At 34.3% G+C, this 13,597-nt stretch overlaps 1 protein-coding gene across 2 annotated transcripts in view; it reads right to left on the bottom strand.

Moving 5' to 3' along the window:
- LOC145689426 (uncharacterized) overlaps nucleotides 1–13,597 on the bottom strand; it is a 52,266-nt gene that overhangs the window by 27,098 nt on the left and 11,571 nt on the right. For both annotated transcript variants that reach the window (XM_081763583.1, XM_081763586.1), the window contains exons 7-9: nucleotides 11,348–11,502; nucleotides 6,670–6,812; nucleotides 1,254–1,434 (exon numbers count right to left, since the gene is read on the bottom strand). In XM_081763583.1, coding sequence (XP_081619709.1) covers nucleotides 1,254–1,434; nucleotides 6,670–6,812; nucleotides 11,348–11,502 — 479 coding nt within the window. The remainder of the gene's footprint in view (nucleotides 1–1,253; nucleotides 1,435–6,669; nucleotides 6,813–11,347; nucleotides 11,503–13,597) is intronic.

Here is a 13,597-nt window from a genome sequence, read left to right on the forward strand (position 1 = left end):
GGAAAAACCCTACTCCTCCAACTAAAAGTATCAACGATCATAGTTATTCTTGCAACGCCCAGATTCTCTCCGTCACAATTCTACTTTCAATAGAACTTTTCCTGGGTGTCTACGAATTACTCTTCTTTAGTGCCAGTTTTTTCTTCCTTGAAAGTTGCACATATTATACACCACAATATATATATATATAGTCAAAAGTTAACATCAAGAACATGCCTTGGCACATAAATAAGCGTTAATACTGAACTTCTCAGGCTGCGTCTTAATCTTAAATTACTGAAAGTTTCAAGAGTTTCTCCTTTCATCACCAACGGCTTTATTGAAATTTCAACTGCTAATCCCTCACACATTTTGTTATGAACTTATTTTTTTAAACAATTTTTCACCAGTAAGGTCGAGTTTGTAAAATGATTGCTACTTTGTTTAAAGCTGGACAGCCAAATTCAAGGAGTAATAATTAATGGACAGATACATTAAAAATGTAAATGACACAATTTTGTAGTTGGTTCGCACTTACAAATTTATCTTTGTGCAAGGAGCGCTGAGGAAAGGCTTACTTCCCCACTTTTCCTCGCATAATGGTAGAAATAAAAAGCAGATGTTACTTCCAGTGTTGATAATTGCAAAAACACATTAATACTAGTCGAGTCAATGTTCTTTTTTTAATGTAATTTTAACGCTCCATTGTAATGTCAGATGATGATGACAAACGAAGCAAGATGTGAACAGATAATTAGTGGAATGAAAAGTGCTGTAAAAGGAGAGGAAAAACTCTTGAAAAAGGAATTTGGAATCACATTTAATTTTTATAATCTCTGTAAACTCTATTTACAATTACACGAGTGCGCCCTTTCAGAGGTTACTCTCCTACTGCTGCTTGTAGAAGCCATTATGTATTTAATTTTTTGAAGATAAACAAAGTACAAGCTGGAAGAATTGGTAAAATTTTCGCCATACACTTATTCTACTTCACAAATGAATATTTCATGTTCTGCACCATAATAGTATACAGAATAAAATTTAAATATGCAGACAATCGATAAAGCGAATAAATTAGACGATATTTTATTATTTCCAAAAGAAGCGCAATTTATATTATTTTCTGAGTATACCACATAATGTTTTCTCCTACTAAGCAACTTACAGATCCTACTAAGTACTACAGTACTACTGGAAGAATGCATGAAAATGTCTACTATTTAAGAGCTTCCCTTCAAAACCTACTTTTTAAACATTAGACAGATAGTGGTTACCTTTGCCTCAGTAGCCGAGAACTCGGATTGTAATCGCACGTTCTTTTCAGTCAGCTTCTGAGTAAAGTCTAAAAGCTCAGCTTCTCTTTCTCTGCATGCAGCCATATCCTGTTGTAATTCAGCATTATTCTGTCGAAGACGCTCTACCTCAACCTGGCTCGCATTTAACTTCTCTTGCTCACTAGAAACAAAACAAACGCACTCTTAATCTCGAAAGTTACATTCAATATTCAAAAAATTAAAAATTAATACTAGACAGGGAGCCGAACCTTGTTTTCAGTTTACCGTGCCGGGTGAATAAACCACTTCATTAACCACGAGCTTCCCGCTTACCCACACGGCCTTTCACTCGGTAAACCAGAAACTCAGGTTCAATTCTCGATCTAGTTGTACATTTTTCACTTTTTTAATTCGCACATATAAAACGCAGTGTAAGATAAATAGTTTGTTTCCCCATTTATTTAATATTTCGACTCGACAGCAGAAAGAGAAATTATAAGATAACCAGAAAATCAATATATATGAAGTATCTTACTGATCCCCCCCCCCCCCCCCTAAATAAGCGTCTTATTATCACTATAATAGTTCCGTCTGCCCAGCTACAGACATCACCTAAATCTTAAAAAAGAGATTTTATAAACTGTTTGCACTTCAATGAAAACATCAAATATAAACAGAAGATCAACAACCAAATACAGAACAGTATTTACAAAAATATTTAATTAACATTTTCTTCTAGTTATATTGTAACTTTCAACTGTTTATTTTTTTCTTTCCCTTGCTATTCTGTAGTTATCTTTTAGTTCTCAAATTTTATGCAATGTTTTACAATTGAAAAATACTCTTACCATATCTCATGGGTAGTTGTTCTAATTATTAACCTCCTAAATTACAGTAATACAAGATATCATGATAAACACTTTTCAACATACAGTATTTGTTTTCAGATTCCAAAATATGAAACATTACACATACTAATGTCGCCCCCAGTCAAATTTCAAGTGCTAGAGTTCAACATATTCACTTCTTCAAAGTTTGAAAACTGAAATCGGGGAATTAAAGAAAAATAATAGTGAAAGGGAAAAAGAGCTAGGGAAATCTTTGGATCTCGCGCACGAAAAACTTGATGAGACCATGGTGACAATCAAAAAGCAATGCGAGAAAATAAGTGAGTGTACTAAAGTAATAGAACAGTTGAAAGATGAAAATTTGCAGCTTAAAAAACAACTAAAAGATACTCAAAGTGAAGTAGAAGAACTTGAACAATACGGTAGACGAAATGTAATTGAAATATACGGTATACCGGAAAAGCAGAATGAAGACACGTATGAAATTGTAAAGCATATTGGTAGGGTATTAGATGTAGATATTAAGCGTGAATCAATTGATGTATGTCATAGGCTTAAAAAACTCCCTCATCAAACAGCTGGAGGTATTATTGTCAAGTTTATAAGAAGGGAAGATAAAGATAAATTCCTTGCGAGGAGAAAAGTAAAACCTAACTTGAATATAAATCAACTGGGTTATATGAGCGAAGGTATAGTTTATATTAATCAAAGTCTAACTACCTATCGTAAAAAGATTTTTGGACATGCTAGGAAAGCGAAACAGGAAAAGAATTATGCTTATTTATGGGTTGACAATATTGGGCGAATTCTTCTGAGAAAAAATCAAGGGGGTCCTGTAATTCAATTAAAAACTATGGAAGATGTTGTAGCATTGTCGTAAGCCATGGAACTGAGAAAATCTTTGAACATATGTTAAAGTCATGTATACGGATAAGATAAATAAATTAAATATATATTATCAAAATGTTAGGGGTTTAAGAACGAAAACTTATGATTTATATTTAAGTACTATAGAGTGTGACTTTGATGTAATTATTATGACAGAAACTTGGCTTCAAAGTGACATTATTGATTCTGAAATATTTCACAGTAATTATAAAATATTTAGAAAAGATAGGGTAGGCAAAAGAGGTGGTGGAGTACTTATAGCAGTTAAAAATCATTTCGTTACAACCAATATAAAAATAGAAAATGATCTTGAGAACTTATGTGTTAAGGTCAATGCATATGGCAAAACTCTTTATATAGTAACTATATATATTACGCCTGGTTCACTTTTAAGCCATTATTCAGATTTTTATAAAATATTTGAAGAAAATTGTTCTTTAATGGAAAATAATATCTTGGTAGCTGGTGACTTTAATATGCCATTAATTAGTGGTACGGATTATGATCTTTTGAATGGGGATATGTACTGTAGATCTTTTGCTAATTTTATAAGTTTACATAATATGTTATCTTTAAATAATATAAAAAACTGTAATTCTAGAACATTAGATTTAGTCATTAGTAATATTGGAAATGATGTTTTCGTACAAAGATGCGAATTACCACTTATAAAAGAAGATTTGCATCATCCTGCACTAGAAATAATTATTCCATTCAGGGATCATGGCCGTATGCTAAAAAATGAAGTAAACTTTATTTTCAATTTTCATAAAGCTGATTTTTTAAGAATGTATCAATTAATTCGAGATAAAGATTGGACTATCTTAAGACAATTTGACAACATCGAAGATGCAACAGAAACTTTTTATACGATAATGCGTGAAATAATTACTAATACAGTACCTAAGAAACGAGAATATAGTGTAAAAAAGTATCCATGTTGGTTTACTAAAGAGATAATTGGTATGTTAAAATTAAAGGAGTATTATAGAAAACATATGAAAGGTTCTGCATATAATAGTGATATGTAGAAAATAATGAGAAGGGATTCAAAGAAAATGATACGTAAAGCGTATGAATACTATGTTAAAGAAAGTGAGAAGGTAATTAAAGAAAATATAAGGTCATTTTGGTCTTTTATAAAAGGTAAAAGAAATAGCAGTAATTCTAGTAATAATGTTATGACGTTGAATGGTACTGTATTGGATACAAACAAGCAAGTAGCTGACGGTTTCGCAAATTATTTCCGATCGGTATATGATAAAAATGTAGCATCATGTAACTGCTCTGACCCAATGCAAATGGAAGTAAGTAATACTTTGATAATGAATAAAATCTCGGATGAGGAATATAAAAGAGCCACTAAAAAATTAAAACCCAAGAAAGCATGTGGACCGGACGGAATTCCTCCATATCTGATAAAAGCATGTTCAGAAATTTTACATGAGCCATTGATTACATTATTTAACTTAGTGCTTAAAACACAAACATTTCCCAATATTTGGAAAACAACTAGGGTATCGCCAATTTTTAAAAGTGGGGATAATAGCAAAGTAGAAAATTATCGACCAATAGCCATAGTTTGTGCACCGGTGAAACTTCTTGAACAAATATTATATGATCGTATTTTCAATCACATAAAAAGCTACATTTGTGAAAATCAACATGGATTCTATCCTGGTCGCTCAACAGTAACAAATTTACTTAATTTTACCCAATTTGTTCACGAGGTTATTCATAATCGTAATCGTGTAGATGTAATATATATTGATTTTGCAAAGGCCTTTGACATGATTAACCATGACATACTTCTTACAAAACTTTCAATCTTAGGATTTCCATCAGAGTTACTCAAATTATTTATATCATACTTGAGTCAAAGAAAACAATATGTAAGTTTTCAACAATCAAAATAATTTTGCTATAATATGAATTCCGGGGTACCACAAGGCTCAAACTTGGGGCCCTTATTATTCCTACTCTTTATAAATGATCTGCCAAGGTATGTTAAGAACTCAAAATGCATATTGTATGCAGATCATGTTAAGTTGTATAAAGAAATACAAACGAATTCTGATATATTAAAACTGCAAGAAGATTTAAATAACATATACACATGGAGTATAAAAAATAAATTAAATTTTAACATTAAAAAATGTAAGTTTATGATATTTACAAAACAAAGAACTGTAACTGAAATTCTGCCATATTCAATAGGAAATCAATATCTGGAGCGTATATTTACATATAGGGACTTGGGAGTTACATTTAGCAGCGAAATGTCTTTTAATAAACACATTTCATTGATCACACAAGATGCCTTCAAGCAATTGGGGTTTGTAATCAGAAGCACTAAACTGTTTACAAACGTAAATGTCATTGGAACTCTTTTTAAAACTCTAGTACTGCCAAAATTGGAATATGCGTCAGTGATCTGGGCAGCTAAATGTAAGACTCAAGAAAATCAGGTAGAAGCAATACAAAAAAGATTCCTAAGGTACTTATATTATAAGAAAACAGGACAGTCTGCTCTGGTAAATAAAATATCTTACTCTAATTTGTTAAGTGAATTTAATTATATTAAACTTTCTGCTAGATGTATCATTGCACAAGAAATATGTCTACACAAAATAGTAAATGGCATATTTGATAATAGTGAATTTTTACAATATATTAAATTTAATATCAGTGACAGAACGTTAAGAACAAGAAATCTGTTGTGGTATAAAACATCCAAAACAAATACATACAAAAATTCACCATTGGTCAGAATGTGTAAGCTGTATAATAATATAGCACAAAGTGTAGAAGAATTTGACCTTAATCTTAACCAGCAAGTGTTTATAAAATTAATCAAAAATAAATTTTTACTGAATAATAGTTCAGGATAAAATAATATAGGTGTAATTATGTACTTTATATATGTATTGATGTCTTCTTGCTTTTAAGTATATGTGCGTGTACTTATATGTGTATGTATTCATATAAAACCTATATACCTGTAGGGTATGTACTTCAATATGTGTACCTGGAAATATTCAGAAGCATAAACCATAACTGTTGTTTATAGCGATATCTATTATCTAATTTTGTGTATCTGAAAACAATGTTTCTTGCCATTTTTGTGTTTTTGTGTTTTTTTTTTTTTTTTTTTGTATTTTTATTTTCATTTTTCTTTTTAATGCTATCTTTTTTCTTTTTTAATTTTTATCACTTACTAATCTAGTAATTGTTCCTTTAATGTATGTAATAGATTGTAAGAGCCTTCTGTAAATGGAGATTTTTTCTCTGTTGAAGGTAAATAAATAAATAAATAAATATTCGTACTAAACAACATACATCGTTTAAATGTCCAAAATATTGAGGTGAACTGAACATTTACGGTACAGAAATACTTTTGCTAAAATGGTGTGCCAATTTATACACCATATGGCTAACTTATCGAGTAATACGTAACGTACTAGCTTATTTTCACTAGCTAACACAATGAACTTAAATCTTTGTTCTAAGTCAACATCCGAACGCCGATATGACACCTTGACATTTCCTCTTTAAATAAAAGTCATTCTCGAGGCATGAACTACACTGAAGATCTTAAACATATGGTCAAATGAAAAATGAATAAATAAATAAATAAAAACAATAATAATATTTTTAACTGGAACAAGGCTGATATTTACTGTTGTAACTGTATCTTGATTGACTCCATTTCAGCGAGCTGTGCTTGAAGATCAACAATGTCCTGCCGCTGTTTATCCATTGACCTTTTTAATGATGAAAGATTCTGCTCGTATTCTAACCGTTCCTTCTCCAAATTCTGCACCTGCAAGAAAATCAAATTAGACATACTACACATGTCGAATTTTGGATCAAAATATGCCAACAAAATAATATGCAGGTCATATCCTTTGTGTACCATAATAAATGAAAGTAATTTGCTCAGTTCGTAATTGAAGTCCGGTACGCAAAGCAAGCGATGCAAGTTCTTTTCCTTTCTTATTGTCGAGCGTAAATCGGTATAAACAAATGAAATGAACAGACATTAATGGAGAATCTGTTTTTATATGACCATTTCGACTGTCGTTCTACACGTAAGTGAATACATACATTGTATTTGGTTGGTGATGAGTATATGATAAATAATTTGCACAGTCTGCTTTAACATATCAGCAACAGTTCCAAAGCGAAAATGATTTGTTTTACCACTAATTTTATCTAAGGGAAAATGTCAATATGCGTTTGAAGGTATGATTGTCAATTACTATCAAGTACAATAGTAAATAATCTGAATATTAAAGTAATCAGTGGTGGACTACATAAAATTTAGAGTTAACGGTTGATCAGGAGGTAAAAACGCACGGTGGACCATCCCCCTGGTGGAAAAAAAATAGTATGGTCTTGATCTTTAATTTACTGGAGTCGACTTTGAATTTAACGTTCCTTTCAGCAGCGAGGCTATATGAGACAGAACCTACTGATTAACGTGGAATCCGAACTACACGAGCTCCCGCCGGATATTGAACCCGGGTCTCCCACGCCAAAGGCGCGCATGCCAACCGCTTAGCCACGAGGAAGCTCTTTAATTTACTCATTCGAGCCATCTTGAGGCGAGGGGATGCCGAGGTGTACCACTTGGCACTTTGCTTCTTCGTTTCGAGATTGTATTGGAATATCCACGTTCCATCACCCGTGATAATATTGTTGAAAAAGTGAAGATCATTTTCACACATTTCCAAAACGTCTTGACAAATTTCCATTCGGCGAGATTTTTGGTCGTCGATCAAAATTCTTGAGACAAGCTTCGCGCACGCTATTCTCATATGCAAATTCCAGGTCACAATCTTGTGGACAAAAATTTTTGGAATATTTAACATGGTGGCTATTAAACGGATACTCATTCGACGGTCCGTTTGCAAAATTTTCTTTCATACGAGTCATATTTTCGTCGTTTGAGGAGGCTGACGGGCTTCGTCGTCGACCTTTTAACGGCCTCCCAAAATCGTCTATAGACTTGCCTTCGTGATGAATACCTCATCCCCGAAGGCCTGTTGGACGATTGGAAAAGTTTCCGCTGCAGATTTGCCGTTTTTCACACAAAACTTGATTGCGTATCTTTGTTCCAGTGAGCACTGCATCATGACTTGCACAAGAGACGAAACACAAGTTTACGAAATCGCCCGCCATTCACCTTCGAGAGCTCGGAAATAACTGAGCAAACAATCGGTCGGTAGTTTATTTACTACATCATCATCGATCTTGGTGAATAGAGCACTCTTCAATGTACAGTAGCTTTACAATAAAATGTATGACATTACTTTCCGGACAGACCTTACATTTGACTGCTTCAGAAGTTGTAGAAAAAGTGCATGGTAAGGCCACTGCACAGCTTTTTACAAAATCGCTGATTATTCTATGACCAGAATGCGTAAAACACGATAGGTCCTTCTTGTTGTAACAGAAGGAGCTGCATACATGAGAAGCGTAGCAAAAGCCCTGAAGGTTCTATTCCCAAGTATGCTCCATGATATCTGTCTGGTACACGCACTACTTAGAATTGTAGAGGAAGTACGTTCTCATTTTCCCAATTTTATCTCGTGTCAAATGTGAAAACGATATTTCTGAAAGCTCTCTCGTGAACCAGCGCCTTTCATGAAATAGCTTCTGAACTTCCGCTCCCACCACAATCCATCTTAACACAAAGGGGTACATGGATTACACCTGCTAAAATTGTTCAGAATTTGTTGAAGAAGGATCCAGCTTTCATTGCAACATATTTTGCAAAGTTGCCAGACGCTATAACAAGCTTAGTAAAAAAAACTTTATCTAGTTCTCTGAAAACCTTCAATGACTGTCAATGATCTAAGTATTGTAACTACGAGGGTTGCTATATATATTTCTGGCCTAGGCAACACTAAGTGTTGCCAGGTGCAATCTGACATTTCCATTGGAAAGTTTGACATTTTGTAGCATAAATGTACTCAGAACTTTTTGACTTACGACAATTTTTTTTTCTTTTACAGGTACTTGAAGAAATCAACTTGGCAAAAAAATGGAATTAACTCGTGAACATTTTCGTGCGATCATTTTTCACAACTTTCGACGTGGATTATCACGACAAGAGTGCATCGATGAACTTAAATCTTTGTATGGCGACGAAGCACCATCCTATAGCACTGTGAAAAACTGGTACAACGAATTCAATCGTGGCCGACGCTCGCTCAAAGACGAATTCCGTGAAGGTCGTCCAAAAACAGCCGTTGTGCCAGAAAACATCGATGCCGTACGTGAACTGATAATGCAAGACCGTCATGTGACTTACCGTGAGATAGAGGCATGCCTAGGCATTTCTTCCACCAGCATACATTCGATATTGCATGAACACCTGGCCGTAAAAAAGGTTTGTTCTCGTTGGATCCCGCACAATTTGACAATCGCTCAAAAGAAAGCTCGTGTGGATTGGTGTAAAGAAATGCTGAAAAAATACGATCGCGGTGCTTCAAAAGACGTTTATAAGATCGTCACAGGTGACGAATCATGGATCTATGCGTATGAGCCCGAAACAAAACAGCAATCGACCGTGTGGGTCTTCCAAGACGAGCCAAATCCAACGAAAGTTGTTCGTGGAAGAAGCACTTCGAAGCAAATGGTCGCCTGTTTCTTCGGCATAACTGGTCATGTGGCGACTGTTCCGCTTGAGCAACGTAGGACGGTCAATTCTGAGTGGTACACCACCATTTGTTTGCCTGAAGTCTTCGGAGAAATTCGAAAAATGAACAAGAGAAGACGAATCATTGTGCACCATGACAATGCGAGCTCTCACACATCGGCTCAAACCAGCGCATTTTTGACCGGCCAAAACGTCGAAGTGATGGGTCATCCGCCGTACAGCCCTGACTTGGCACCCAATGACTTCTTTTTATTCCCACACATCAAGAAAAAAATGCGTGGTCAACGATTTTCGTCGCCAGAAAATGCTGTTGAAGCATTCAAAAACCATGTTTTGGAGGTGTCTCAATCGGAGTGGAAAAAGTGCTTCGAAAATTGGTTTGAGCGCATGCAAAAGTGTATAAATCTTGATGGAGAATATTTTGAAAAACAATAAAACCATTTTCGTTGATAAATATTCGTATTTTCATTATTAGGCCAGAAATATATATAGCAGCCCTCGTAGTAACAAAGGTACGCACATTTGACGAAAATGTGACTGTAAGTGCTGAACCAATCTGAAGAAATTGGAAGGTGATGCTGATGTAACTGTTGACAATAACATGAATTTAATATATTCCAGTGACTGTAGATGTGGAAAGATCATTTTCACATACAAAGCGATTTTTTTCTGATAGGAGCAAAATCTTTCGTATGAAAATCTTGAGTTGTTAACTTCAAAGAACAAAAGTATGAAGTAACTATCTTCAGTAAAAACAGACTGCTAGTGTAACGTAAAACAACAACTTTATTTTAGTATTTTTTGTGCTTTGAATGTTTTCTAATCTGCTAACGAAACTGCGTCTGAATAAAGTGTTGAGTTGAGTTGATTTTAAGTTTAACGTCCCGTTCAGCAGCGAGGCTATATGAGACGTGGACCTACTGATTAACGTGGAATCCGAAACACATGAGCTCCCGCCGGGAATCGAACCCGGGTCTCCCACGCCAAAGGCGCGTACGCTAACCGCTTAACCACATGAAAAAAGTGTGATAGCGTTTTTGCATTTATCATTTTTTTAATTGTTACTATTGAAGAATATTGGACGGATTGTTAGATGTCGTCCCTTACAGGGTGACAAATTTGCAAGTTTCCAGAAATTTTAAATTGTAAGTACTAACTGTAAAATGAAACTTTTCATTTCTTAGAATCTATGTTCTTTATTTGATAAATAAACCAATTACAGGCTATTATAGTTTATAAACATTTTAGTACCTATTTCTTTCAAAAGTCCTTGTTTGCTTTATTTTGTCATTTTACCTGTTATTTTGGGGGTTTTATTTCGCAATTTTGCCAATCATTTTGGGCTTATTTTGTCCTTAGTTCCGCGCTCTAAATATTGTAATGTTCTGAAAGCTTAATTCCTGGAGGCGTTATGGTGTTCCTCCCACTTTGCTACGACTATAATTACAAGAAATCCCCCTCCCCCAGAGCTCAATGAATAGACACCCTAGCATTTTGAAAATTTTGTGCAGGAGCCTGCTCTAGTATACTAATATTATTCAAATGTTCATCTTTCAACACCAGCTAAATAATTTCCTTCTAGTTCGAGAGTTTTAAAACATACCACAACTATATTTTTTAAAAGACAATTTCACGCATCTGAATTAAGCGTCTGATACAAGGGGGAAAAAAGCATGAGTAATTAAAGATACCTTGACAGAGAGAGAATTGTTTTCTTCAATTATTATTTGATGTTTCTTTTTTAGGCTTTCTACTTCTTGCTGCAACTGACGATGGTATTCCTCCTTATCTTCTCTTTCATGTCTTTCCATTATGAGTTGTGCTTGCTGCTCTTTTAGCTGCTGGTCTACAATAAAGAACACAAAATAAGTACTGGTGTAGAACAGATGGCAGAAGAAGGACTATCTACTTCTACGATGACAATCTACACCAAAGAGCAGGTAGCGTTGAATAATTAGCAACGAAGTGAAGTTTTCCAAATTTCAACATTTCGCCTATTGACTGATTTGAAGGACAGTAAAATTTAACTACTAGTATACTGCTTCTAATCGCAATGAACAACAATTCTGATCCTGAAGGATTCTATTATTATTATTATTATTGTTTTACCATTAAATGTTAATAGGAATTTAATAGTTTGAATGATTTTTTGATGCTGATTTTTAACCTATATATATATATATATATATATATATATATATACATTTACTTCTATCTTTTTGAAACTGTGCACTTCGGCCCTTACAGGCGTTGTGAATTTCCACTTGAAACGTCGCACTAGTTTGACGAAAAAGTGAGAAGAAAAAATATTTGGATGAAAGGCAGTTCTAGCATTACTCGTCGTTGGTGAACAAAAAACTACAAATTCCCATTAAAATTCCTAGACAGTTGTTTCACTTTGCAAAGCATTCAAGAAAAAAAAAAAAAAAAAAAGTTCCGAATTAAGGAATCCGAAGGTTCATCACCACAAAAGCAAATCTCGCCATAAGATCCAATTCAATTTAATCTAAATTGTTCCTATTTACCTCCCTACGATCACGCTTCATGTTATCATTTCAAAAGTCTCTTCGTGATCTATCCAACGCTCTCTTTTTACAGATGTTTTTGAGCGAAAATTTGGCGTTTAATACAGATGTACATTTAATTTCCATACATCTTTTCCCTACTAAATACCATTTCTTCCTAAGTCTGGACAAGTCTGACAGATGTCAGTGAAAATTCAACATTTAATATGATGTTTCAAACAGCCTATGATCATTTGGAGGATCAAAAGTGGATACCTTTTGAGTTTTCTAGTAAAATTGCTTTTCAAGTGGTATACATTACAATGAATATTGCTCCTTTTATGCAACAATTGTTGATTAAATAATAAGAAAAACAAAACAAAATGTATCTAAGTGTAAGCGGTAATGGACTGATACAACCGACTTTAACATAGTCATTATACAGTAATATAGCCTATCGGTACGAAGCAGACGTAACAAAATTAAGTTAAGGTTTTCATTTTCCTACAGTACGCATTTATGTAGAATAATAAGAAAATTGTGTGGTCCCTCGTTCGATCCTAGCTTGTGACGAAGCCGCTTTGTACGTGGGTTTTCTCGGGTTTCTCTTTTTCCTCTCACTTTCTTTATTCCACCGTCTCCCTTAGTCTCAGTACATAATTATGGGCTAGAAAAATACAGTAACATACCTTAACATATTTGAAAAAAATGAAATGAAATCTTTAAGTTTTACGTCCCACGGTTATGCCGGTTAGGCTAAAGGAGACGGTGATAATGAGAGATGAGTGAAATGGTGGAATGAAGGAAGTGGGAGGAAACGGGAGAACCCCGACAAAAACCCACGAGCACGGTGTTTGTCCACCACAAAGTTCACTTGGCGGGGGCTGGGATCGAACCCGGGACCCCAAGCACCAGAGGTGAACGCTCTACCACTGAGCCACCGCGCCCCCCTCTTAGCATATTTGAGTTTTACTATATAGTAATAATTTCGATGTCTTAATTCTATATCATCTTCATCCAGACCAACAATATCTTCATATTTCTAACTAAGTTGTTACATTTTTACACACTAATTTTACGATTTCTTCATCAAATTAATAAACGTAACTTTCCTTAAAATCTAAAAACTTCCAGAACTTTCCATTCACTAAAAATACACTAATATAAAGCTGCTGGGAAAGAAACATAACTAGTATGTTAACTAGGGAGAAACTGTAATCCTTTGAAACCTAATTTACACATTGATTCAGAGTTGCCTGTCAATATATCTGTTATATTCTCTCTTAAGTTAAGAAATATTGGTGAAAAAAATTCTTACATACCCAGTATGAAAAAAAGATCATGCAAGTGCTTCTGTCTGTTCAATCAAAGTACGGGGTTAGCTTAAATGATTCAACGAAATTCAAAGCATTGTTTATTTACAAGACGGTAGATACA

Source organism: Thermobia domestica, chromosome 1, assembly GCF_964235325.1.
Source record: "Thermobia domestica chromosome 1, izTheDome1.hap1.1, whole genome shotgun sequence".
In the NCBI taxonomy this organism is placed as follows: domain Eukaryota; kingdom Metazoa; phylum Arthropoda; class Insecta; order Zygentoma; family Lepismatidae; genus Thermobia; species Thermobia domestica.